Here is a 27,081-nt window from a genome sequence, read left to right on the forward strand (position 1 = left end):
TCTGTACCTGCTTGCACACAATGTGTAAATATTTTGTACAGAAGGGGACAGAGTTAAGCTAGTTGAGCCCTGCTAGTTGTGCATGAGGCCTAAGTAGCCTCCCCTTTGGCCTGTACCCTTGGATGGCTTTCACTCAGTCCCCAAACCCCTACTCTGTACAGAAAACATTCAAGCTACAGGCCCCCAGCTCCGTGTGAAGACTCCCCCCCCCAGGCCCAGGCCCTGTTCCACTAGGCCACTTGTTTTAAATCTCTAATCTGCATTTCTTGTACTTAATAAATGCTTACTTCTGGTAGATGTGTCCTTAAAATGTCATTATTTGGGGCCTAGACAAGCTACCAGCAGCCCTCTTCCTCCTCTCCTGTGGCACCTTCCTCAGTAGCCCTTCTGATGTGACTCCAGGCCTCAATGTCCTCATCTCAGACACCTAGGCTGCTGTGTGACCCTAGGCAAGTCACTTCTAAAATCTAGTACCTCCCACCCCGGGTTGTGATGAGGACCAACCAATGAGATAGTAACAAGTTTAGCACAGTGCCTGGCACACAGTACCACTCTTAACCCCAGGGGGCAGCTGACCCATTTACACTGCCTGGCAAAAGTGTCTAGGACAAAGGGGGGTTTTCTCAGAATGGGTTGGTCAGTGTCAACGACAGTACTTGGGGGTACGCGGCATCCAAAAGCTAGGCCAGCTGCTCTGGGTTCTACTTTCTCTGTCCCCAGGCAGTGACTGGCATGGGCAGAGCCCCCACGTAGCAAAAGAGGAAGCCCAAGCTTGAACGTTGTGCTCAAAGGTCACCCCATGTTGTCATAGGGGAGGGGGACAAAAATGGTCCCTCGACCCTCCCTTGAGGAAAACTCCACATTCACCTGACCCCACAATACACCAAAGACAGGAAACATCACAGGCTGTGCTCCAAGTACAAATTTTATTTTTGTCATAGGGAACTTTAAAAAATTAAAATTAAAAAAAAAAAAACCCAGAACAAAGGACTCTGAAACTCTGAAATTTTCAGAGCCAACTGCACAACTGCTTGGGGTGGGGGGAAACACCCCGTGGGGGGCCTGGCTCCACCCTGCGGCTCCCAGTGAGACAGGCGATTTTCACAGACAAGCAGCCCTACCAGGGAGCCAATGACAAGGTTTCCTGAATGCCCCCCGCCTCCCCAAAACTCCAGGGCAGTGCTCTTCAAGCCCCAGGAAGGAGCTGCGCTGGCAGCTTGGAGCCAGTCCTCAAGGTCCAGCACCTTGAAGTGAAAACATCAAGATTCTCGCTTCTGGCTGAAACCCCGACATCCCCCTCACTGGAATTCCCTGACCCAAGGGAAGTCTCATGTTCAGAACATGAATTTCAAAGCTAGCACAGAGAACAGGAGCATACAGGTTGGCTGGCTACAGGAAAGCCCCAGAACACTAGTGAGCTCCCCTCAGGCAACAGGAGAATGACTTCACAGACAGCACAGAAGGCAGTAAGGAGATGAACGGCCAGGAGCCTCTGCCCACCCTCCACCCCCACAACACTGCCCGGTGACCCAGGGGTCATGGGAAGGGGGAGCCTTTCACCGCAGGGCTTCTCACTCTCTCCAAGGCCCCAACCCCCAGGCAGATCCCCAGGCTCTCAACAATCCTCCCCACTCTGACCACTTCACAATGTAAAAAGTTAGAAAATGATGGCTGCCTAGAAAAATTACAATCCATCCAAGGTTCTCTGTTGGAACACGCAGCGAGCCAGCCTCTGGCACCAGGGCAGGCGCTGCTATGCATAGAAGGGTAAAAACCAAGCTAACGTCTCCAGCCCGAAGGCTGCTACTCCTCTTCCTCAGCATCGCCAGCCGCTGGTTTGGGAGATTTTGTCTGTGGAAACAAGACACGGCAGATGTGCCTGCCTTTAGTCCCAGGGCGGCCCCTCCCTTCCCCCTCTTCCCAATTCTTGCGCCCACAGGACTGCTCTCCCAAGGGAGAAGGTGCTCAGCAGCCCCAGGAGGGGCCCTGTGCGACTTGAGGGGAAAGTTTGCCAGGCCAGCCTTGTTTGGTCATTGGGGTGGGAGAGGCCCACCCAGTGGTAGATCCCACCTTACCTTAGTGGTCCTGTTTCGGAAGTTGGCAGAAGTGGGGGTGATCCGTGAGTTCCTTCCAACCTCATTTCTTACACTGAAAGGCCAGGAAAAGGAATTGGAAACCAGCTCCCTGAGGACCTTAAGGCCTCAGGGAACAGGCTCTGAGGACTAGGTGTGGGCAGGAAGGAGAGAGATTTAAGGAGCCTTCTCCTGGGGGAAAGCCCTGAGAATCTGTCTACCAGCCTGCAGGCTACAAAAGGAGGGGGCCTGCTCTGTAGCAGGGCTAATTACTGCTCCAGGAGAGTGGCTGGTTGAACAACTGGAGGTGACCAAGGGTCACCACAAGCTGGAGGTCAGCTCTCCTAAGGGGCTCCCAGACAGGACCCCCAACTAACACTGTCTCTTTATTACTTACCCTAATCCATGTCTCACTGGGGGTACCCGGGGGAAACTGGGCACATAGTTCTCAGGGTATAAACTTGGAGTAGGCCGCCCAACAGGGATGGGCCCCGTGGCTGGGCTGTGGTTCCTGCGACTCTGCCCTCTTGTCTCCAGGCTCTCCAAGTTGCTGGCCTTCAGCACGCGGGGAGGGCTTGGCAGTCCCCCAGACCGAGGGGCCAACACGGCTTTAGGCAGTCTATTTCGGGCAAGCCCTATGCTGCTCGTGGACCTGCTGGGGGGCAGGGGGTACGTCGGTTTGCCGGCTGCTTCCTGCCGTATGTCATCCATATAGCAAGAAGACAAGTCTCCTGAAAGGGGAGAAGGGGGGCCATCAATGATGTAAGAAGGCCCAACAAGGGAAGAAGATGGCCCTGCCAAAGACGGCTCTCCGAGGGAAATTTAGGCGATATAAAACAAAAGATACTAATTCAATTTTTTTTAATCTATCCCAAGCTCAACCTGTTAGGAGGTCAATGTCTTAGCCTGAAAGGCTGCTTAGACCCACCTCTGACCCAGGTCTCCAGCCAGCTCTATGGACCTGTTCAGAAAGCAGAGTCAACTCTCATGTATTAACACAGGGGCTGCAGTGATGCCCAACACGAGGACTGTTTGTATTTTCCTCTAAAATTTATTTCTAAAGTTATTTTGTCTCCTTGTTAATGCATTACTATGGAATCATTAAAAATGAATTGATGTTCTGAGTCCAGATAGGCTGGCCAGAAGCATGGTCTTCAGAGTACACAGATAATTCCCTAAGAAGTTAATACACATAGGAAGAAGTCCAGGACCATCATGAGCTCAAGACTGCGGGCCAAGACCCTCCATCACCCAAACCTAAGATGAAGGGTCAGGGGCCTGTGCGTGCTGTGTCTGAGGCCCTGGAGGAAGCAGGCTGAGCTGGAAGCCTCTGGCTGCTACCTTGGTGCCTGATCCTCCGCCTGGGCAGTTTGGGAGATGTCTCCGGCTGCAAGCTGTCTTGTTTAGGAAGTGGTTCGCAGGCAGGAAGCAGCCATTCTGCGGGTACTCCGGTGCCTGGGCGGAGGTCACACTGGTCCTAAGAAGAGAAACCCAAATGAGTCCCTTTGAACAAGACTTTTCTCCTGCTCACAGCCAGCCTCTTTCTGGGTTAGAAGCTGCAGAATGGGCCCAAGGTGGTGTAAGGAGTCATGGAAGAGAAACTCTCCAACCAGGGCAGAAATGCCAGCCACACCAGTCAGGTCTTACCTTTCTCCTGAGAGGGAGCAAGCCAGGTTCCAGCTCTTCCTTCACAGGACCCCCCCCACCCGCCTCAGGCCAGGGCCAGGGAATTTGGGAAAAAAGCTAACTGCAGCTTTCCATCTCTGCTACAGGATGCCTATCTGCTAATTTCACCATCTGCCACAAGAAGGCGGCAGCAACCAGTAGACAGCCTTAGAATGTCCTGGAATATTCCTTTGGTCCTCCTTTGGCCAAAAGCAAATGCCTACACCAGGAAGATCACACTGATGCAGATTGGGTAGCCTCGTGTTCCCCCTCACACGGGCTAGGGCCAGCTCATTAAAGTGGTGTGAGAAGCACCATTACTGTTAGTTCTGAGAACAAAACCGGTTTGGACAGGAAGCCCATTTGCCACACTGGAAGGTTAGAACCAAAGAACATCAGAGCCAGCAGGCCCTCAAGAAGCACCAGGATCTCCTTTTTTATATGGTTCCAAGAACTGGCCCAGTCACACAGCTGGTCAGGGGAAGAGAGCCCAGACCGGCAGATCACCTGTAACAGCTTCTCTCCAGGGTGGGGAGGCCTTTGAGCTGAGTATGCTGACCAAGCTCAGCCCCAGAGTGCATCCATCCAAAATCGCTATCCGGAAGCCCTTGCCACTTGGCGGCTGCAGTCTGGTGACAAAGCTTTTCCAGTTCCCAAGTCACCGCAGCTGGCCAATCTGTGGGCTCGCTGAGCATCAGCCCAGTAGTGTTAGCTCACTGAGCCAGAAAAAAAGGACTGGCACTTCTAATCGGGGAGCTAACTAACAGCCCAGGCTCCAGGAAGACTCTCCTTCCCACTAAACTGTTGAGTTTCCACACAGCTGCTTCCTTGGGAGCGCCATACCTGGTGGTGGAAAAGGACTTCCTCTTCTAACTGAATGCCACAGAATTCACAGGGAATAATGATGCTGCTCTCGCCAGAGGGTGCAGCTGGCAGATCCAACAGGGAGCGGAACCTGCTGTTCACGGCCCGTGTGGCTGGCAGGTCCAGGAACCTCTGAAGCTGATCTTCACGGTCCTCGCGGTCCCCTCGGTCCTGGGACAGGCTTGGGGGAGAGCTTCTCTTACTGAATGAAGCCAGGGCACTCGTGGGGTTACAGCCCGTCTGCCATTCAGAAGGTCATGGTCAGTCACCCCAGGGAATGCAAGATGGCTTAGTGATTAGAGACCCACCCCACTGCCAGGCCAGCTCCCACCAAACCTCTGCTCATGCCAAGGTTTCTTTTGGCCCCGCCATGGACGTACTTGGGAAGTCACCCTGCTTGGGGCGGGGGGGAGTGGGGGCGCACACACCTAACATTTGCCCCACAACCTATGCATCACTCTCCAACTTTCCTCACTCCCTAACCAGGCACCAATCTGGCTCCTGACTATCTCATCACCCAGACGCTGCTCTCTGCAGAGCTGCCGCTCACCTCCCAATCGACAACTCAGAGGCCTCTTTTCCAATCCTCAACCTTCCTGACCTTCCTCTGACTCCTTTCTCCTCCAGGATGCTCCAAGTTCTCCCTCCTGGGTTGTCATGACCAGCCCCTCACTATGTCCCAGCCCTTATGGGCTCTGTCCTAGAACTTCTCGGTCACCTCATCAGCTCCCATAGCTTTAATGACTCTCTCTGGAGAGGATTCCCACATCTAGGCATCAGCCCTATTCTGGAAAGAAGAGCTCAGCTCCCAGGGGCTGCCCAGAGCTTTGGTCTCCCATCACTGACTACCTAGGAAACATTTCAAACTGGATGTCCCAGAGACATCTCAAATCCAACAGGTCCAAAACAGGATTCCTCTTTTTCCAAGCTCATTCCTCTCCAAACTTCCCTATTTGTCAAAGACGCCCATCTTCTCTGCCTCCCAGAATCCCTCTCTTCTTCCCAGAAGCCCCTCAAGTCCCACTTTCTACAAGAAATGGAAAGGGACCTCAGACCCTAAACTGAGTATTTACACACAAAAACATGTACATTACGATGTCTCTCCCAATAGAAATCGAACAAGGAAGGGCAAAGGCAAGACCTGTTTCCTGTTTGTCTCTGTACCCTCCTCCCCAGCACCTGGCACACAGTAGGTCCCTAATGCTTGCTCATTATTAAAGACTGAAGGTAATCCAATCTCCTCCATTCATGGGTCCCTCCCCTCCCTTGGGGATGACCTAATTCAGCCTCCATACCCAGCAATGCTTTCTTTGGCAATGCTAAAGCCTTTATAACACTCAGGATTGTCTTACCTGCCCCTCCCCCTTTTGGTAGGCGCTCCATGCAGTCTTCAGGGAGCACCCACAGTATACATAATGCTCTTGTGTAAGCACTAGGCACTCAATAAGTGTTGGCAAGCCACCACCGATGCCCAAGGTTGAGCCACAGAGAATGCACTCCTTGCCCTGTCCCCAGTGCCCAGGCAGGAGCCCCCCAAGCCAGCCTTGTGCCCGCAGCCCTTTCCATGCCAGCCACTGGTCCTCCCTGAGAGGCCACTCGCTACATACCTGATGAAGAATCAGGTCTTCTTCGGGATAAAGCTCCTCACAAAACTCACAGGGCAGCATGGTCTCATTACCTGCACAAAGGGCAAGCATGTCTGTCTACTCCTGGCTTCAGTCCCTCAGGCCATCACCAAAGTGCCCTGGGGCTTACCACATGGGCCCATCACCACAACCTTTTTCACGCCCAAGCCATTTCTACACAGCCAGCCCACCCCACCCCCCATTATTCTCTTGACTCTCCCGTTGGCCAGTGGGCATGAGGCAGTGACACTATCCATTCCAAAGGCCTCCAATGGCTTACTAAATTCCAGAGAAATAAGGTGATAAAAAATTTCCTTGCTCTGAGAGGTTTCTTATTATAACACTAAGAACGAATCAGCCGTTCACAGATTCTCCTTTCCTTAGGATGTGTAAACAGGTAGTCAAAAGAAGGTGGTCAGAACACCCACAAGAGACACAAGAAAAGGGGAAATTAGTTTTTCCTCAGTCTTGATAAGGCCTTCAGAGTCAGTGAAAACAAACCCGAAAGCCAAAGGCCAGCCGACACCTTCTCATGCACACACAAGACACTTCACTGAGTCCAGCCATGGGACGCGCTCACAGGCCCCTCTCTCCATCTCATGAGAATTCTCCCCAGGGGAGATGGGGGAGATCCCCAAACACTGGCACTGTCCCCAGACCCCTTGGGCTCTACATTCCCTTCTGCTACAAGGTGCCTCACTGGCTGCTGTGCTTATAGGTTATCCCTAAGTGGGTCCCCTGCTCGTGGCAAGGCTTTGTCTTAAACTTACTCTTTGACTCCTTTGCACCATCTGTGGCTAGGAAAGGCTCAGTGTAGAGCAGGTCAGTGTTCCGGGCCTGGCCCAGCCGGGCAGCCGGGCCAAGGTCTTCAGCACACACGGCTCTCCAGAAGTCCTCGAGGTGGGCAGCTGTGCTGCTGGGGGCACCACTCTCGCTCTGCAGGCTCAGGGCCAGCATGTAGTCCAAATGGGCATCTTCCTCTGGGGGGGACACTGGAGGGGACAGCTGGCTTTTACTCCCCATGTGCCTCTCCTGTTTCTCCACTTGAGCAAAAACCAGCACACAGAGACACATGTTAGAGGCAGGCAGGCACTGTCGTGGCTGGCCAGCATCAAAGAACTGCTACCAGGCCGCCAGAGAAACTTCCTTCATCCCATGAGGAAAAGAGACCAGGCCGCCCCACTCGTCATCCCCTCCGCCCCTCCCCTCCTTCTGAAACCCTCTGCCCTGCTGTGGTGCTCCCCACGAGCACACCCACCAGTGACCAGGATGGCTCACCTTGATTCTGGTCCAGCTGCATGGCTGACCCAACCCCTCGGTCTGGATTTCTTGCCATCTGGTCAGCTATGAGGCGACTATAAAAGGGATCCTCCAGGGAGCTCGAAAGCCTCCGCACAGGTCTGGTGGGGTTTTCAGGACTCAGCAGGTTCTGTGCTATGAACCACGCTCCATCCTCCTCTTCCTCCTCGTCGTCATCTTCCTCATCCTCATCCTCCTCACTCTCATAGCCATGGGGAGGCATGGTTCTCGCCTCTCTCCCGCACACATCAGGGTGAGCCTTGAGATCTTTCACCATAACATTCCTACCACACTTGCCACAGAGCTCAGTGCGGGCCCCACAGTAATCTTCGTGGTCCTTCAGTTTGAGGAACGCAAGCTCCAACTCACAGTGCTGGCAGACGGCAAGCCTCAAGGGGCATTCGAGGGCCTGCAAGCAAAATGGGCCAGGCTTGTATCCTTGGGGGAGGTATGTGACCACCACGCTCTCTGGCTCCACTCCCACCTGGCCCAGGTGACAGGTCCTTCCCTGCCCCCTTTCTGTCTTCTGACCCTCGCCATGGAGCTCTTTGGGATCCCACTCAAGGACCTGGCCACCCACCAGGCTCTCGAGCTAGGCCTCAGTTTCCACCAACTGCTCCTGCTCTGGGCTTGAGTTGGGAAAATTTTGCCGACTAGAAAATATTTCACAATCTTTATGGATTTGTGCACAGCCCTGCCAGAAATTGCCAACATTAAGAGACTCCTCCTCCTCCAAGCAGTAAAACATATAGGTGAATATGAACAACTGAATTTTAAACCTAATTGGAAGTGGTCGTTAAAATCAGTAAATATGCATGAAGGACTCTGTGATGAGAATGTACCCATTTCTTGCCTATGAAGCTTAAGGCTCTAATTTTAGTGCAGCACCATTTCTAAGGCTTATGTTATCTGCAGCCATAATGCTGAGAGAGAACCAAAGAATGATCCAAATTCACAAACTTTCCATACCATTAGCACTGAAATAAGAATGCCATTGAGGGAACTGAGGGTATTTACATGGTAGTGGGAATTGACTGGAGCACCCTGACTCCATCTTGTGACTCAGTTCTGGAGCTGGCTCAGTTCCCATTCTACCCAATTATGAATCTAATTTTTGTCTTGTGAGAAACTTTACTGCATTGTTTGAACCTGACCCTGTGTGGCTGGGAAGCCAGACCACCCCTCCCTGCTGCCTAAAGACCCTTGACCAAGGACTGAGGTCATGATAGGCAGAAACTTGGTCAAATCTGCAGATCAATGCAAGGACTTTCCTCACGATTACACATCTCGAGCATCCCATATGTCTTATCTGAAAATTGGCCCTGTACTGGTTAATCAGTGATCATTTCCAGGTTTCTTTGATTGTTTACAGATACTTGGGGAGGGAGGGGGTCACCTCTCATTCTGATTTCAGAGAATTGTTTATGTTTGTTCTCCCCATCCCAGCTTGGAAAGTCCCTAATTTTTCCTCCAATTAGAAATCAGATCACCTAATTTTGTATCCTGGCTTACAGCCTGCTAATTGTTTTCTTTTAATGCATAAGAATCTGTCTCCTCCTGTATTTGGGGTCCAGTGCCAAAGCAAGGTGCCTGGTCCTGATTTCTTAGGCAACTGGCCTGCACTGCTTAATAAACTGATATGCTGGGAAGCTGAAACCTTTATTTCCTCAGTTATTTCATCTTTCACCCACTACCGGCAGTCACTGAATGATATGGTTTAAGGGCTTGCTAATGAAGTCCTGTAAGTCACTAACAAATTCTCTAGAAGAGCAGATAAACTATAAACCATGAAAAAGTTGTTCAGAATCTCAGCATGACAAGATTCTGAAGCAGTGTCTGCCTAACCTATGGGACAGGACAGCCCTTCCTAGCTTCTCCCTTCTCTGATCCAAGTGGGAGGTCAACTGACCAACTCCTTCCCCCCCAGTTCTGAATCTATGCAGACTCTAGTGACACTGGGATCTCTCACCAAATGCTCAGGTATAAGCGGCGAGCGAGTAACCAGAAGGTCAGAATGGAGAGATGAGATACTAGCCAGGCTTTGTGTCAAAGAGTCCATGCCACACTGTTCCACCACAAGCCTGGATGAGCACACAGCCAGACGAGTGGACAATGACAGCCTTGGGCCTCTGAACCGATGCCGAACCAACCATCCCCTGACAGCAGAGGCAGCTCAGCAAGGGGCAAAAGGCCACGGGAGCGGGGGCTGTTCTGCAAGTGCAAGTAACACTGTGGGACCAAATGAGACCCCAAGTCCCAGACTCCCCCGCGAAGGGCGAGAGCACCAACCTCATGATTTGTGAGCTGCCACCTCTCCATCTTCATGTTACACTTACAGGTCACCTGGGGTGAGAGGGAAAAATGACTAAGTCTGTTTTCTGTAGACAGACCCACGGTGCTGCCGAACGGTGAATGTGGAAGAGGATTAAGCTACCTGGCTGTGCTCCAGCTCCATGTGGGCTTTCATTTCAGACTTGGGGACTGGCTCCTTGCAGGCGTGGCACATGCCAATGTTTCGTCGACAGTGAATTTCATGGATGGTAAAGTTGGGCATGGGAATTTCTCTTTTGCTACAAAAATCAACAAAAGAGAAGTGTATTTGTTTCTGGACAGCTCCATCCCTTTCCCCCACTTCCAAATGCAGCCCCCAGCACTTCAAGCTCCAAAGGCCTGTTCCTGGGCCCTTCACGCCAGGCTCCTGGGCAGGCATGGCCTGGCGTTCAACCCTGTTCCCCATGATGTTTCTCCCTTATCCTCCTCATCTCTCCCCTGCTTTACAAAATGAAACCCTCTAAGTTTTGAGTTAACTATGTCTTCATCCAGCTCTCCACATAATGAGTAACCCACAATTATCCCATCATTTGGAGGTGACTAATTTAAGGGAACACATGAGGAACACATTCAGATTTCAAATCCAGGAAAAAATAAAACTTGAAGTGGTCCAAAGAAGAGCCCCCGGGTCCTGCTCTGGCAGCAGCTCTTCCTTAAGGTCCAGCTGGTGGGCTGCCCCCAAACTGCCACCTTACCTTGTAGAGTTACCTCCCTACAGAAGAGAATGCAAACTCCCTGAGGCCAGAAGGGCCTTCATTTCTTAACACTCTCTCCCCAGAGCCTAGCACAGGGCTCATCACTTAATAAAGGCCTCCTGATTAATGGATTCTCCAAAGCAGAAATGCAAGCTATTTACTGGCAAACAGAGAAAAGACTGTTTCCAGTCACCCATCAGAAAAATGCAAGTTAAAACTAAAGGTTTCACCTCATACCCTGTAATGTGGTAGATGGCAAAAGCTGGGACTCACGAAAGGGCCATGGGAATTCAAGGACATGAATGCAATGCAGGGGAGCTGGGAAGTGGGCCAAGCATTCCAGTAAGCAATTTATAATTATGCTAAGAAAATGACTAACCAGCCCAAACCCTCCAACCCAGAGATCTAAGGGCACACAGCAAGGTACATACCCAGCCCAAGGAAATAAAGACAAGTACGCACTCTATAAATGCTGGCTGCTATTATTATTAGTAATAATGCCGCCACAACATTTTTATGGTGGCAGCAGCAGCCAAGAACTGGAAACTACGAGTGCCCCCTCACCCAGGGTTCTAGGCGAACAAAGGCCAGGGAACAGCACTGCTCCGTAAGAAACATCAAATGAGCAGTAATTCAGAGAATCCTGGTGAGCAAGTATGGTAGGGACTGAGACGAGGGAAACAGAAATAACAGCCACCATCACCAGCCCTGACCACCTCAACTTTGGGGGAGCGGGGGTCTGGGATTTGTCTTTGTATCCCTACTTCCCACACAGAGTAGGCACTTAATCGATGCTCAATGACTGGTTGGCTGCCAATGCTATCAGCTGAGGTCAAGGTTCAGACACGGCAAGTCTCCTGGGGTTTTGCTTTAATGGTTTTTCATTGTCACAAGGGGAGGTTTGAATTCAGAAATGACTATCATATGAAAATAAGACTCCAATAAAACTTAAAAAAAAGAAAAGAAAAATGTAGATTACTTCGTGGGACCTGAGGAAAGAAAGCATGAGCCCAATTAGCCCTTCTTTACTATGAGCATGCAGCCTGGAATCAAGATGACCCGAATACAAATCCAGACCAGTTCCAGCCAGGTGACCCCGGGCAGGCCACAGAGGAGGTCTCCTCCTCTGTAAAATGTGAGGATCCAATGAGACAGAGCCCAGCACACACCCAGCACTCCCCAAGGTGCACAATACCACCTGACTTGGAGCCCCATCTCTCTCGGTCCCAACATGCATTCAGAAGTCAATTCTGCCCCCTTGCCTTCACTTTTGCTTTCCTCACATGGAAGGTCATCTCCCTTCTTACCGACTAATGAAAAAAACGTTTCCAAGGCCCAGCTCAGGTCCCATTTTCCTGTCTTCTCACTAGACTTGGAATGGCAAAAATCCTTACACCTAATCTAATCCACCCCGGAAGATCCAGTTCACTTCATTCCCAATCCTGTGCTGTTCCCAGTTCAGTCATGTCTGACTCTCCGTGATCCCATTTGGGGTTTTCTTGGCAAAGACACTGGAGTGGTTTGCCATTTCCTTCTCCAGATGAGGAAACTGAGGCAAAGAGGGTTAAGTGACTTGTCATGGGTCACACTGCTAGTAAGTGTCTGAGGCTTCCTGATTCTAAACCTAGTGCTCTATTCACTGCGCCACCATAAAAATCTCCTAAAATTACTTTGAAAATAAGCCCCACCCCACCAAAGGCCAAGGACACAGTTAAATGAGTGCTTTGTAAAGGATCAGAGTAGTTCCTTCCCAAAGAGCCCTGCCCTCACAAACTTAAAATAACACCTAAAAACAGGTGCTTCTTCCCCATCCCACCCCCCAAAAAAATCGTCCATGAGGAGTTTGGAGCCTGAGAAATGACTCAGTTATTCAAACAAAATTACCCATGAGGCACCTGGAACACTTGCTTCCATGCTGCCAGTGCCCTCTAGGCCTCCTAAAATAGGCCACTCTAGAACACAGACAGCCTTTCTCCTATCTGCTTTTCTGATTAAAACTTAAAAAAGAAGAAAAAAAAAGAGGAGAGAAGAGGAAAAGGAGAAAAGAAAAAAAACTCTGCCTGTAGAATTTTTCTGGCCCAAGGAAAAACTCCGGACTAAAGGACAAATTTCACATCTGTATGTGCATTTATCGCACAATGTAGTCTGAAGGTGCGGGCTGATGTGGACTCCATTTGGTCCAGTCTTAAAGGGTGGGAAGCCAGACCTCTGCAGTGGATCAGCACTGGGTTCTAGCCCAGGGTCTGCTACTAAAGTCACTCAGCCACTGGGAGCCAGTTACCTAGTCAACTAAAGAGAACCTTTGATTATGGGTTCTAGAACAGGGGTTCTTAACCTGAGGAACATTCACTTTTCTTTTTTTAAATAATATTTTTTTGAAAACCATATTTCAGTATCACTGGTTTCCTTTGAAACTCTACGTATCTTATTTTATGGATTTAACATCATCACCCTGAGAAGGGTTCCCTAAACTTCCCTAGACTGCCCAAGGGGGCCAGCACACAAAAAAGATGAAGTCCTGTTCCCAAAGGCCCCTTCCCTCATTTTCAGTCTTCTCCGGGTTCTGCCCACCTCACTCACCAGCCAGAGTTTAATTACACACCAATAACAATCAAGCTGGCTGCCAAGAAGTCTGGACCAGGTTTGGTTTTTCCAAGTCTGGCCCTGCCCGACAGCAGAACACAAGCAGAACACACCCAACTCACATAACAAAGAACCAATTCAATTAACATTGATTGAGCTTCCACTGTTAGACAGAAGGAGAGAAAAAGATAAATGAGACCAGACGTTCCCAAACTTTTTGGTCTCAGGACCCCTTTACAATCTTAAAAACTGAAGACCCCCCAAAGCCTGTTTATTTGGATTACCTATAGTGATATTTCCCATGTCAGAAATCAAAACTGATACATTTTCTAAAATTTATAAATTTATTTTAAAATAATGAAAAGAAACACAAAAAACAACTATTTTCCAAAACAGAAAAGAATGGCATTGTTTTACATATTTTTGCAAATCTCTGTCTGGCTTAATAGAAGACAGGCCAAATTCTCCTAAATGCTTCTGTATTCAATTTGTTGTGACATGTGTGTTTTGGTTGAAGTATATGAACAAATCCAGCTTCACAAAGATGTGCAGTTGGAAAAGGAAGCAATATCTTAGTAGGCAAATAACATCTTAGTATGATGAAAGTAGTTTTGACCTCGAAGACCCCCAAAGCCATCAAGGACCCCTAGTTCTCAGACCATACTTTAAGAACCACTGAATTAGACAATCTCAGCCCTCCAGAAGAGAAGACATTGTAAGAAATGGGAAGAGGAGTTTTATTTCCACAGAACTAAAGGTGTACTTCCCTCCCCTCCCCCACCCCAGCTTAAGCAGAAACCAGGCCTCAAGGTCGGTCAGGTGAGAGATCAGAGGCTTGTACACATGTGAATGCTTTTTGAGAAAGCAGTCTGGGGAATTAGAGAGGCCAAACCCACTTGAACCAGTTCAAGCTTATCTAGGGTCTGGTCTAGGTCAAGAATCCAGGCCTACTGATTTGCATAATTTGCATAAGTTAAAGAGGGAAAGTAGGGGAAGTAAAAGAATATAGTTTAATCCTAAACTAAGACAAGGAAAATCTAATTAACTTCACTTTTGCTTCTGTATCCTTATTATCCTACCTGTATAAACTGTATAACCTAGGAAAACTATGTAAAAAACAAAGATTGTAAACTAACCATGACTCTAGCAGGAGTGGAGGGAATGGTTACCCCTGTTCCTGCAGCTACATCAGCGTTCCCATAAGCACTACACCTGCTCTCTCACAGAGCGTAGTAAATGCCTTCCTCTGTCTACTCTGGTCCTGAGTTCTTTGGGTGAGAATGGGCAAATCACATGGATCTTCCTAAGGTCAAGTGAAGGGAAGCAATAGGCAGCGGAAGCTTGCTGGGCTTACTCCCGGATCTTGTCTTGGGGTGTCCTGTGATTCCCCTCTGTGGTGTTAAGAGGGCTACCACTCTGGATTCCCTTGGCGAACCCTGTGGTCTGCACGGCCTTCTTAAGGGGACATCACTTGGGACTTCCAGCCCTGGGAAGCCTCGGGAGCTTTGTGATCTTACCGCTGTCCTAAGGGGCCATCACTTGGGTCCTCCTTAGGGTCTGACCCCTACAAGGCCCTGTGATTCCCACAGATTAAGGGGTGGCTACCACTTGGTCTTCCTCTGGAAGTCCTGTGGTCTGTACAGCCTTCCCTAGGGATTATCACAGGGTTCTTCCTCAGGACTTTGGCCCTGCCTAGGAAGTCCAATGATTCCCAAAGCTGCGTGTTCTCACAATTTGGGGAAGTCCAGTGATCCCCAAAACCACATTTCTCACAACATGAACACACCTAAGTGCAGTATGAGGTAAAATGGAGTAACAAAACAGCAGAAATCTGCACAGCAACTTACTACTTACAAAACACAACATAAATTTGTTATCAGATGCTTGCCATGTTCTTAAAGGGAGGGCTGGCCTGGGAGTCAGGAGACACCGTGATCACCTGCTGCCTCTGACTCTAGCTATGTGGTTAGCCAGAGAATTTCAGAGGCCAAGGCCTGAACACATTCTCCCCACAACATCGCTGATGAGAGGTCGACCAGCCTTGGCTGGGAGAGCTCCCATGACAGTGAGCTCACCAGACCACTTATGCATAGTTCCATTACTGGGCAGATGAAAGCCTCAATTTCTCTCTACTCCACTCATTTCTTCTAGTTCCAGCCTCTGGGTGCCAAGCAGACCGAGTCTCATGCCTACTCTATAAGAGAGCCCTTCGAAATATCTGGGAGAGTTTGCATTTCCCCCTCTTTCCTAACTCCAAGTTTTTTTTTCCTCTTCTCCAGGCTAAATATCCAACTTGTTCCTTCAAATCCCACCATGGCACACGCTCAGTCCTTGACCATTTTGGATTCCTTCCTCTGGACCCTTCAGCTTATCGGTGTCCCTCCTAAAAGAATATACCCAGAATTCAAGACAACACTCCAAGTACCACAGGACTCTCACACCTCCCGGACACTACACAGGTTTTTTAAGGCAGTCAAAGATGCAATAGATGTCGTGGCCGCCATATCTCACCACTGACTCCTACTGAGCTTGTGTCCACTAAAAGTAACAACCTCTGTGTGACTGGCATCAGTCAAAGGAGGACAAGACCGTACCTCCCTCCATTCTGTGGGATAGATCAAATTAGACAATGGTTGTAAGAGACTTTGTCAATCAGCCTTAAGGCAACAGATTCATGTCAGTTCTTGGAACTTAGTCTAGCATAGAAAAGACCTACAAGGTAATGAACAAGTCTTTGATATTGGTAACGGTCTCTCAATCCTCATACATAATTACCCGTTTGGTTCTACAAAACCACATTACAAAGGGACCTCTCATCAACTCCCAAAGGTTCCCTTTATTACCACAGTATAAGGGATTCTCTCCTTAAGCACCATCAATGGCCTGCTGGATATTCCAGGGGCATCTTAAGCTAACTGTCCCAAGGGCAAATCCCTTTGCAAATCCTTTATTGTAATAGGAGGATAACTGACTGGGGTAAAGAAGACAGGAAAAACTACCAAACTATCTGATTGACTTGAATCCCTTCTCCAGGCCTTGGCTTTCAAAAAAAGCTACAGGAACTATTAACTAAAACTGATTTAGTTAAGATAGGGATATGCAATTTTTACTGTTTTCATTTTTTAAAAATTAATTTATGTTTACATGCTTTTTATCAGCTCTCCCTCCCACTAAACCCCTTCACCGAACAAAAACAAACAAAAAAAACTGCAACAAATAAAATCTATCAGAAATACACATAGTTCAGGCAAAACCAATTGTCTTATTGGCCATGCCCACATCCACGGCCCAATACGTGTGTGTCTACATTTTCAGTTCGTCGGTTCTCTGGCTGCAGGTTAAGGAAGCAGTATCTCTTCTGGAATCGTGGCTCATCAGTGAACTTAGCCAAACTCTGACGTAGGTTTTCTCCGTAGTGGTGTTAATCGTTCTATCACTAATTGTCCTGCACCACTTCATAAGATGTCTTCCCAGCCTGCTCTGAAACTGTTCATTTCATCACGTTATAGCACAACAATATTCTACTGGATTCAGAAACCAGAATTTGACCAGCCGATCTGCCTGGTAGCGCACTGTCCCTTAGTTTGCTATAAATATTTCTGTACCTACACAAGCCCCTACCCACTGTCTTCGATCTCTCTGGAGCACAGTAGCAGCAGTAGAGCCGAGTCAAAGGGAGGCATGACAATTCCAAACTGTTTTCTAGAACCTAAGGATCAATTCACAGCTTTACTAGTACAGTGCAACAGGGTCCTGCTTCCCAGCACATCTGCCATGTTCCTCTTGTCATCTCTGCCAGTCTAATGGCTATAAGGTTTTTTTTGTTTGCATTTCTCAAATTATCAGTGATTTAAAACCTTTCATATGCTTGCAGACAGCTTGCATTTCTTCCTTTTCAAACTGCCTGTTCACATCCCTTGGCCACTTATCTACCGGGGAATGGCTCAGTTTTATCATCTGAATTCTGGATCTTAGAAATAAGATCTTTGTGGAGAAGCTAGCTCTTTTCCCCTCCTATTTCCCATTTAAATTTAATCTATTCCCATTTGAAAATCTAGGGAGGGGGAGAAGGAGGACTAGAGTGTGTGTTCAATTCTCCTTTATCAAATTCAGATGAAAGGGAAGTTTGTGGGATGCCTGTTTGCCCTCCTCCTGTCCTCTATGATTATACGTTCCTCATCATACATACCTTTGTTATGTCACGTCTTTTGACATTAAGCCACGATCCTTTTCTCCCCCAATACCGTCATTCCCATTTCTGTCTTCCAAGATCACCAAAACCAAACCAAGGCATCCCCAGGCTCTCTGGCATTTTACCTTTTTTTCCAACGGCTCTAAACTGGGCAGCTAGGTGACACAATGCACACAGCACTAGGCCTAGGGTCAAGCAGACCAGACACTGACTAGCTGTGTGACCCTGGGCAAGTCATTTAACCCTGTTTTGCCTCAGTTTCCTCATCTGTAAAATGAGCTAGGGAAGGAAATGGCATACCACTCCAGCATCTCTGCCAAGGACACCCCAAAGAGTTACTTACACACGACTGAAAACAACCATACAACATGACCCTTAAAGAGAGTAGGATTTTGAGAAGTCATTTGTTTCTTACTTCCCTATGAACATGCAGAAAATTAATTCCCCATATTCCCTTTCAAGTCAGCAAATACGTGTACCTTTCTGTTTCTCCTGGTGCCTGAGTCTCCATTTCAAAATGTCTACTCAGTTTTATCTGAAATGCTTGGAAATCATCTATTCCATTCAAAATCCATTTTTCCCTTGAAGGATTATACTTAGTTTTAGATTATATGTTATCCATGCTTATAAGCCTTTATCACTTGCCTTCTGAAATACTATATTACAAGCATTCCTCTCCTTTACAGCAGCAGCAGCCAAGTCTTATATGACCCTTCCTGTAGCTCTAGCCTGGTAGGTCTTTGTCTGGTTGCCTGTGCCACACAGACCACCCCTCTACTTTCTACCGATTTACCCCTGATGGTTGCTATCGGGTTCTCAGCAGGATTCCGGAGGCTTTTTGTGAATCCCAGGGAAGGGTAGAGGCATCTATTTCTTTTTAAACCAGTGGATTTCTAAGACCCAGAGTGGTATTTTCAAGGGGCCTGGGCTCACCAGACCTAGCACAACAACTTTGTCTCATAAGACTAATAATTTACTGACAATACTACCTAAATTAATTTGCAAATTTAGTGCTATACCAAACTATCAAGAGGGCACTTCATAGAGCCAGACAAAATGACAACATGCATTTGGAAGAAAAAAGGTCTATGATTTCAAAGGAAATTTGGGGGGAGGGGTATAAAAATGGGGAGACAGTACTACTATAAAGTGGTACTATAAAAACTTTGATACTGGTTAAAATATAAAATAGTATGGTCATACATAAGATAGATAAGGAAAAATCAGAAACTAGCACATTTAACCCAGTGTTTAACATGAAAATATAAATTATTTAAGAAAGAACCTCCTACTTAACAAGAACTGCTGGGAATATTCAAAAAATAGTTTGGCCAAAAAAAAAAAAAACAAACCGCTTCCAATATCATACAATATGTGCCACATTCAGTTCACAGTAGACATATAACCCAGGAGATATTCAGGAAAAAAATTCAAAATCCTAAATTTAAAAATTAAGAACCAGCTCACATGCCTTTCACACTAAGGTTTATGGGAGAATTTCTAACCAAACAGGACATAGAGGCAATGCAGAAAGCAAAATAGGTCATCTTGATTACATGTAATTGAAATGCTTTTGCACGAATAAATCAAGGCAACCAGGATAAGAAGGAATTCTGTCAAAAAAATTCAGTCAAAAAAAAAGTTCCTGGCATCAAATACCTACAAGGACGTGACATCCCAAGATACTGGGGGGAAGAGGACAGGGGTCACACATATAAGACCAAGAGCCATTCCACAAACGATAATGGGCAAAGGATATGAACAGTTCTCAGACTTGCAAACTATAAACAATCACATGAGAAAGAGCTCCAAGTCACTAATAAGAAAAATGCAAGTCAAAATGACTGAGGCTTTACTCTCTACCCATTAAACTCATGAAGATGACACAGTTATAGTCAGTTTTGAAGGAGTTGCTAACTGATCCAACCATACTGGAAGGTAATTTGGAATTATGCTAAGAAATGATTAAATGTCCAAACCCTCTGACCCAGAAATCCTGCAGTTAGGTATGTACTCTACTCCACTCCACCCACAGATGTTAAAGACAGAAAGGTCCCATAGACACCAAAATATTTACAGCTGCATTTTTTGTAGTAACAAAGAACTAGAGGAGATGCCCATTGTTTGGGAAACTAAACAAATTGTGGCGTGTGAATGGAATGGAATATTACTGTGCCATTAGAAATAATGACTATCTGGAATACAAAGAAGCCTGGGAAGCCTTATTGGAACTAATGCAAAGTGAAGTAGAATCAGAAAACGATATGGACGGTGATAACTACTAAGAAGAAACAAAGGAGAAATGAAACACCTGATTCTTATGACCAAGCACTTGACCAGGAAGAGAATATACGTGCGCCTCCCTGCTCCCTGGGCATGGAACAGGCAGCAACGTTGGCACTGGGAGCCAATGGGTAGTTTGTGCTCAACCCTTTCCCACCCTCATTCTCCTTTGTTATAAGAGAGGGTTCTTTGGGAGCGGGGGATGGGATTGGGGGCGGGGGGGGGGGAGGGGAAGAAGAGGATTTGGAAGTGAAAATGATAGAAAAACAAAACACCAAAATGTTTTTTTAATTACAGATAGAGACAACAAGACATGTTCCGTGTGCTTTTGTTGGATTTCTCTAATTTACATAAAATCTCTCTGAAATTTAAAAATTACAATTAGATTCATTCAAGAAGCTAGATCTATACGTTATAACCACACTTGGATGAAATAATCACTACAAGGCTGACAGTTAAGTTCTGCTGAAAACCCAACCATCCATAAGGTAATTTATCGATTTACAAGTCTTAGGTGAGGGAAGCAGAGACGGATGGAAGAAGATATTCAGAACAAAACACACAACTACCTGAGCTGGCAAAATTTTTAAAGGTGTAATCAGCAAGAGAATCCCTTCCCCCACCCCCTAAAATGTGCCACTAGAAGTTAATAAAAATTAGGAGCACTTGAAAACTTTATGTGAACGTGTACGTGTACACACACACACACACACACACACACCCCCACCCCCTCAGTGCTTACTCCATCCCTACAGCCAGAGCCAGGTACTGCGCTGTTAAGATATAAGTGAGAGGAAACACACTGCCTTTCTACATCTAGACACAAGGGCAGAAACCCCAGAGAAAGAACTGATGAATGGTGAAGTCTCACCTTAGACAGAAATCAGTATTTGGACAAATAGGAGACAACAATACCGGGATTCTCAGTAAAATAAACTGTTGAGCCCACTCCCAGCCACCAGGCCAAAGTCTGAGACCAGAAACAGAGTCCTAAGCCCCGAAAAGGAAGAGCTTTGCTCTCAGTCCCTGGCCATGTCTAGGCTCTGGACAAAGCCGAGGATTAGGTGCCATCAATTGTAATGAATCAATCCTCCCCTCTGAGGTTGCCCAGCTTGGGCCTCCAAGCCTGACTGAAGCTCAAATTTTGCACAAAAAAAAAATTACCTTAACCTTTTGCTAAATAGGAATAATGGGAAAAGAACAGCTCCAAAGGTTTAGTAGCCTGGGCTCAATGTGTCTGTTTGAGGGAGGATGCATCGGAGGGTGCTTAGTCACATTCCTTGCTGCTGGAGCTTTTTCTTTAAATAAATGGCTTTGCTTTAAATCGCCCTGTTTTCATTGGCTCTGCTGTAAGGTAGCAACAACCCGGCTCTGTGAGTCTCCGCACAGCTATTTATACATTGTCATGGGCCTGAAGGCTGCTTCCTGGAGTGGTAGTGGTTTTCTTTCCTTTCCTTTTTTTTCTTTCCAGTCCTTTCCAAGACTGAATTCTTCAGTCTCAGACTAACACCAGAAACAGCAGTAATGTTTCCCAATAAAAGAGTTGACAAGCAATCATTAAATGTTGGTGCCGTGTACTATGTGCCAGGCACTGTCCTACACACACACACAGAAGATACCCCAGGAAAGCAGGCCCTTCCCTGCACTCTGGAAGCCCACAACCCATTGGGGGAGTGAGGTATGTTCTCCAGGATCATACAGGATAATATATAAACACCAAAAACACAGGGATTAGAGGGAAGACACTCACATCTTGTGTAGGAAGGTGCACCTGGGATTCCAAGAGGCAGAAATGAAGAGGAGCTGAGGGGCAGCCTGGGCAAAGGCCCAGAGGCAGAAGCGAGGCTGGGAATGGAGAAGAGTATGAAGGCCAATTGAGCTGGAGTAGCAAATGTGTGAGGGGGAATGATGGTCAACGAGTCTGGGAAGATGGGTTAGATTGGACAGTTAGAGGCTTTCAGTGCCAAGCAGGCGGAGGGGTCTGCAGCAGTTTAACCCAAGGCCATGGTGGCAATGGGGAGACAGACAGAAGGTCCTCAAGCAGAGAAGTGACCTGGTCTCAATCTAACTTTGAGGACAATCACTTCACAGCTTAGAGAGGGGAGAGAAGCTGGAGACAGGAAGACCAATAGTAAGAAGTGATGACATTACAACCATCTCTTTCAATGAGGGCTCAAGCCACATCATTTCATGCCACAGATGACAAAGGAGTAGGAACAACAGGCAAGAAAGAGAAAGGAAGGAAGGAAGGAGGGAGGGAAGGAGAAAGGGAGAGAGGGAGGGAAGGGAAAACCAGACTTAATCCCTTTTCTCAATTCAACAAGTATCTGTTAAGCCCTGCAACTATGGTAGGCACTGAGTTAGGACCACCCCTCCTCAACCATTAAACCAAAGTGGCTGCCCTCACTCTACCAAGTCTCTCACAAAGTACCCCCAAAGGAGAGTGCCAAAACCTAGAAAGGACAAGGAAAGGCCTCCCAGAGGCAGCAGCCCAGAAGCTGAGCTTCCAAGGAAGAGAAAACTCAAGGGCAGAGAGAAGTGGGTACATGGAGGCATGAACATCATCAGAGTAAAGGCAGAGAGAAAGAAGACTAAGGGAAGCTTCTGGATGTTTGGAGAAAAGCTTTTGAGCTCTGTTGATCTGACTGACACAAAGTGCATGAAGGAGAGTAACGGGGACATAAACCCTAACAGGAGGAAGGAGCAGCCAGGAGAGAGGCCTTGGAAGGCCAGGCTGATGATGTGGATTTCATACAGGGGGTAAATGGGAGCCACTGAAGATTTCTGAGCAGATTTTTTGAGCATGGTCTGATATGTTTTAGGAAGACCCATTTGGCAACTGTGAGAAGACCGGACTAGAGGGGAAGAGAGGTCTTATTTCCATTCAAGGAATTACCTGCAGCTTTTCCTCCTACATTAAGATACCGAGACAGATAGGCTGGGAAGAGGGGTATAAATCACACTGCCCCTGAGTAACTAATGTAGATGGGGCAGTCACTCTTTGGTACCGGAACATCATACAAACACTGCTTGGGAAAAATCTCTCACAACTTATGTCAATCACACTGGATTTTTTGTGCTGGAGGAGGAGGGGAGAGGGAGGGAAGGAATGACTCCCAATGTGGAAAGTACCTCCACTGATAGAGAAGACAGCAAAGCCTCTCTAATTCATAGTTTTCAGAAGCTCTTCTGGTCTCCTGAGACGTTAGAATGCCCGGCCCAGGGTCATAAAGCTAATGGGTTAGAGACGGAACGGACAACCAGTTCTTCCTGATTCTAAGGTCAGCCCTCTTATTACCTGGGCTTGCTGGGCTCCTTCAATTTGGTTACCATGTTGATAACTATATTTCAACACAGTGGTTTCTCTGGTAATCCTGGGTATTAATTTTCTGCATTTAAAAACATCTTTCTGAAAAGACTCCAGAGAGCCAAAAGGGTTATGTCCCCTGTGGCACATCACCCTGTCATATGGGTTACTAATATTAAAATTCCAGTCAGATTTATGGCTAATCCATTAATGTGACCTTGGAGCCAGTCAGCAAACCTCTCAGGGTCTCAGTTTTCCCCTCTATAAAATGGAGAAGTTGGCCAGTAAGGGAATTTATTTTGCTTCAATACCTGTTTGTAACAGGTTTTGTTTTTCTTGATTTCTCAGCTGGGGGGGATGGGGGGAGAGAAGGTGAGAGGATGCTGATCTGAAAGTAAAACAAAACTGGCTTTCACAAACAAAAATAAAATGGTGCAGTTGGCCTAGGTGACCACTAAGGTGCACTCCAGCTCCAGCTCCAGGATCTGTACATCCACCAAGTTTCCTGAGACGGACTCACAGACTGTCAGACCTGGAAGAAGCCTTGGAGAGCACCTAGCCTCATCCTTCTCCCCCTTACCCATGCATTTCATAGAGGAGCAAACAAGCCCCAAGAGGGGAAGGGCCCACAGCAAAGGGCAAGAGAACCAGTCTCTTGCCCTGACTCCCAACACCCCAGGAAGAAAATACTCAAAATGAGCACTTTACCCAAATCTGGCCACTTCCAGACTCACCTAAAGCTCCCGCTCTGGCCCCGCAGCCTCATTTTTCAATCCTTCTTCAAAGATCACATCAAATTTCTACAAAAAGTTTAGTCCAACAACTAGACCTAACAAGCCTGTCTGAAGCAGCTGACACTGACCAAGCACAGACTTAGGAGGCCCTAAGGATAGAAACACCAAAAGGAAGCAGTCCCTGCCCTCAAAGAGCACTCATCTTACTGGCTGTTGGAATGCCAAAAGTACGTTTGCCTAAAAGGCTATTTTAAAGAGAACTCACACAAGGGAAGTGATACATGAAGTGAAGTGATACATGGACACTCTGGGGATCTCTCTGAAACTCTGGAATCGACTGTGTGACATGGGAGACACCGGCCCAGGATGGTGTGCCCACATCAAACAAGGCGCTGTGCTCTATGAGCAAAAGCAGAATTGCAGTAGCTCAAAAGAAACAGGAGATTCAAAAATTTAGAGACATCTCCACTCCAAAAGTTCATAGGGACTATTTGTGCCCAACCTGTACCTTGATCTCAACATAGTGATGTCACTTTGGTCCTCCTTGAGATCGGGAGGACGGCCACCACCACATCTTATTACCACGTCTTACTTTGGATTGGCAAGTGTGGGGAGAAGGGTTGGGGAGGGAGGAGGCTGGCAGGAACAACCATATACCCCAGATCACAAGAGCTTAACTAAAAACATCAGCACGGGAAGCGATGGCACGTTAATTTTCTTACCAGTTGTCACACAGTTGAGTTTCCTGTTCTATCACTTCAGCCATCTTTAACTTGCCAAAGACTAGAGAAGAGAAAAATAAAAGTTGGTGCTTTCATTTTCAATTCTAAGAGGACACCAAGAAAAAACGAAACTGATTTTGTAAACTGCTGCACCAAGCAGAACTCACTGCTCCGAAAGTATGTCACGGGAGCCCTCAACAGGTCTGATTTCTTTAGTGTGTGTAATGCTCTTCCATAAAGGAAACATTTACGCTATAAAAAATAGTTAGCAACTTTGGTGAGGATCAAAATTTCACAGATTTAGGGCTGGAAGGGAACTTCTAGGATGTCTAATGTATTTTACAGATGAGGGCTCTGAGCCTCAGAGAGAAGGTAAATAAATGGCTTGCCTAAGGTCACACACAGTACTGGGTGGTGGGATCTGAACCCGTTTCTCCCGATGCCAAATCAGGGGTTCTTTCCACTTAATCATCTTTAACCACAGATACTCAATTATTCTGCTCGAGGAGAGACTCATTTGGTAAGGTACAAGGCCAACTGTCACTTCCCAAAATTCTCTTGAGCTCATTATCTCGGCTTGAGCCACCTCCCTGGGTCATGGAGCCTGGGGCAGGCTAGAAAGGAAATTACATGTCATAGGGTGGGAATAAGTATGTGTCTGAATGAGTTTGGCTTTGCTGAGGATCTCTGGATTTAGAAATGAGAAGGGCTTTATCCCACCCCCCTCATTTTACAGATCTTGGACTTCGGTTTTTTATTTTTTATCAGGACCCTCTCCAGCCTTTCAGGTACAACCTCTTCCAGACCTTAGGGGAGGGTTACACTAATTGGATAAATGGATTTTTTCCTAGCGGAAAAAAAAAAAAAAGATCAAAAAATGAGGCCTGGACCCTTAGGCCACTCCGAGCCAGCTGCCCACCCAAGCCCACCTGCTTCCCCTCCCCCTGCCCCCAACGTCCCCGAGCCCACCCGCGGCTGGACTGGTCAGCGCCGGCCAGCACAGCAGCCGGGCCCGAGGGCGGTGCTGCCCCGGCGGGGGAGGTGGGGGTGGGGGCAGACGGTCGGACCGCAGGGAGGACAGGAGCCCCGCCCGCGTCGGGTCCAGCCGGAGCCGCCCAGCGCCGTCCCCGGGAGGAGAACGCCCGGGGCCCGACGGCGTGGCCCGAGCGGAACCTGGGTCCCCGAGGCCCTGGGGCCGGGAGGGCGCTTAGGGCCGGACCCGCCCCCTCCCCCAGCCCCCGTTACCTCGGAGCTCCAGGGCAGCCGCCCCCACCCCCACCCCCGAGGGTCCGCGGCCGCTCCGGCCCACCTGGGAAGGAGAAAGAAAAGGACCTGTCACCGGCGGCAGCGGCAGCAGCAGCAGCAGCAGCAGCAGCAGCAGGGGCAGCGGCAGCGGCAGCCACAGCAACAACACTCCCGCTCGGCCCCCGCACACAACAACCGCCCCAGAACCGCCGCCGCTTCCGGCCACCGCAAGCAGCCGCGCCTCATTGGCTCAGCCTCAGAGCCGGCCTGACGCTCATTGGCTGCTCTCCCCCGTCGCTCAGACAGCCCTTTAGGACTCGCCCCCTAGTCTATGATTGGCTCGCCAGGCCTTTGAGGCGTGTCCGTTTCCTGGCAGCTCCGCCTCCTGCACATCTCGGGTTTTGATGGTTAAACCTCCCAGGTGTCTCTACAAAGTCTTGAGGGAGCTCTTATTAAAGCTAACCATGTTGCCCACAGACCGTGCAAGTTGTCGTTGTCTGTCGTTGTCTTAACTAATAATATTGCTAATGGACCATGAAAGTTTTATTATTTTTTTTGTTAGCTAACACAGTTGCTAATCCGTTTGCCTCAATTTCCTCACCTGTAGAATGTGCCGGAGAAGGAAACGGCAATGGGCTCCAGAATCTTTGCCAAGAAAACCCCCAATGGGATCCCGGAGAGTCGGACACGACCGGAAAAGACTGAGCAATAAAATGTTGGACCCTGGAAGTTTTATTATTGTCATTTACTAATGTTGCTAATGGACTGTGGGGTTTATCATTATTGTTGTTAAATTGAGAAATTGAGTTGTTCAATTAAATAAACTAGCATTGATTAAGGGCATCTGACCATGTGACTCCCCAACTCAGTATACTCCAGTTTTTTTGTTACCTCTATGATAAATTATAAAATCCTCTTTAAATTATTAGATAGATAGATAAAGAGGTAGATAGAGCAAAGGGTGGGTCAACAGATGAATGAATAGGTGAGTGAATGTAGAGAGAGAAGAGAGAGATGGGTATGATGCAGTTTGGGGTTGTGGGGAGCCATGAGATGTAAGGCTATAGGGTCCGTCTGGAAAGAAGTCAGGCACTCAAACCTTGCAGGCAAGGTGGCAAGATTTATTGTAATGCCAATAGTTTGGGCTAGATTCCTAATGAATCCGCAACTTAATGAGGGTGAGACTGATACTTATATACAAAAAAGGGAGAGTGAAATGATCCGGATGGAATTAAGGAGTGGTAAATATCCTGGGGTGGACCACGTGAAATAGGGAAAGGAATAAAGTAGTCTGGAGTGAGCCGTGAGGGACTGGACTATGAAGGACTGTCAAGTATCTAAATGGGCTGGGTGGGCTAGATGCCTTGAACAGCCACCAGTGATCTGGGCTGCTGCAATGTATGGGAAAATTCAAGGGCTGGGTTGCTTTCAAAGACATGATCTTTTCCTTTTAGGGGGCCAGGT

At 47.8% G+C, this 27,081-nt stretch overlaps 1 protein-coding gene across 2 annotated transcripts; it reads right to left on the bottom strand.

The window, feature by feature from the left end:
* Positions 1 to 904: 904 nt before the first annotated feature.
* Positions 905 to 24,427, bottom strand: TRAFD1 (TRAF-type zinc finger domain containing 1). 2 transcript variants are annotated; one of them, XM_036742321.1, is made up of 11 exons: positions 24,373 to 24,427; positions 9,960 to 10,095; positions 9,815 to 9,868; positions 7,505 to 7,934; positions 6,997 to 7,218; positions 6,209 to 6,279; positions 4,581 to 4,841; positions 3,414 to 3,549; positions 2,470 to 2,803; positions 2,076 to 2,148; positions 905 to 1,851 (listed from the first exon to the last, which is right to left on the bottom strand). In XM_036742321.1, the coding sequence occupies exons 1-11, from the start codon at positions 24,414 to 24,416 to the stop codon at positions 1,804 to 1,806; spliced, it is 1,809 nt and encodes a 602-aa protein (XP_036598216.1). In that variant the 5' UTR covers positions 24,417 to 24,427; the 3' UTR covers positions 905 to 1,803. The 2 variants fall into 2 exon arrangements, with proteins under 2 accessions (XP_036598216.1, XP_036598215.1); XM_036742320.1 differs by having other exon boundaries at positions 6,997 to 7,269.
* Positions 24,428 to 27,081: the final 2,654 nt, after the last annotated feature.

Source organism: Trichosurus vulpecula, chromosome 1 (assembly GCF_011100635.1).
Source record: "Trichosurus vulpecula isolate mTriVul1 chromosome 1, mTriVul1.pri, whole genome shotgun sequence".
Classification (NCBI taxonomy): Eukaryota; Metazoa; Chordata; class Mammalia; order Diprotodontia; family Phalangeridae; genus Trichosurus; species Trichosurus vulpecula.

What these genes read in the sequence shown, in the direction of transcription:
- TRAFD1 (XM_036742320.1), bottom strand. Translation starts at nt 24,416, where the DNA reads ATGGCTGAAGTGATAGAACAGGAAACTCAACTGTGTGACAACTG. An exon ending in GCAGCTGGACCAGAATCAAG is followed by an intron (nt 7,270 to 7,504) that starts GTGAGCCATCCT and finishes TTTTTGCTCAAG; the next exon opens with TGGAGAAACAGGAGAGGCAC. An exon ending in CCAGTGAGACATGGATTAGG is followed by an intron (nt 2,149 to 2,469) that starts GTAAGTAATAAA and finishes CTGGCCTTTCAG; the next exon opens with TGTAAGAAATGAGGTTGGAA.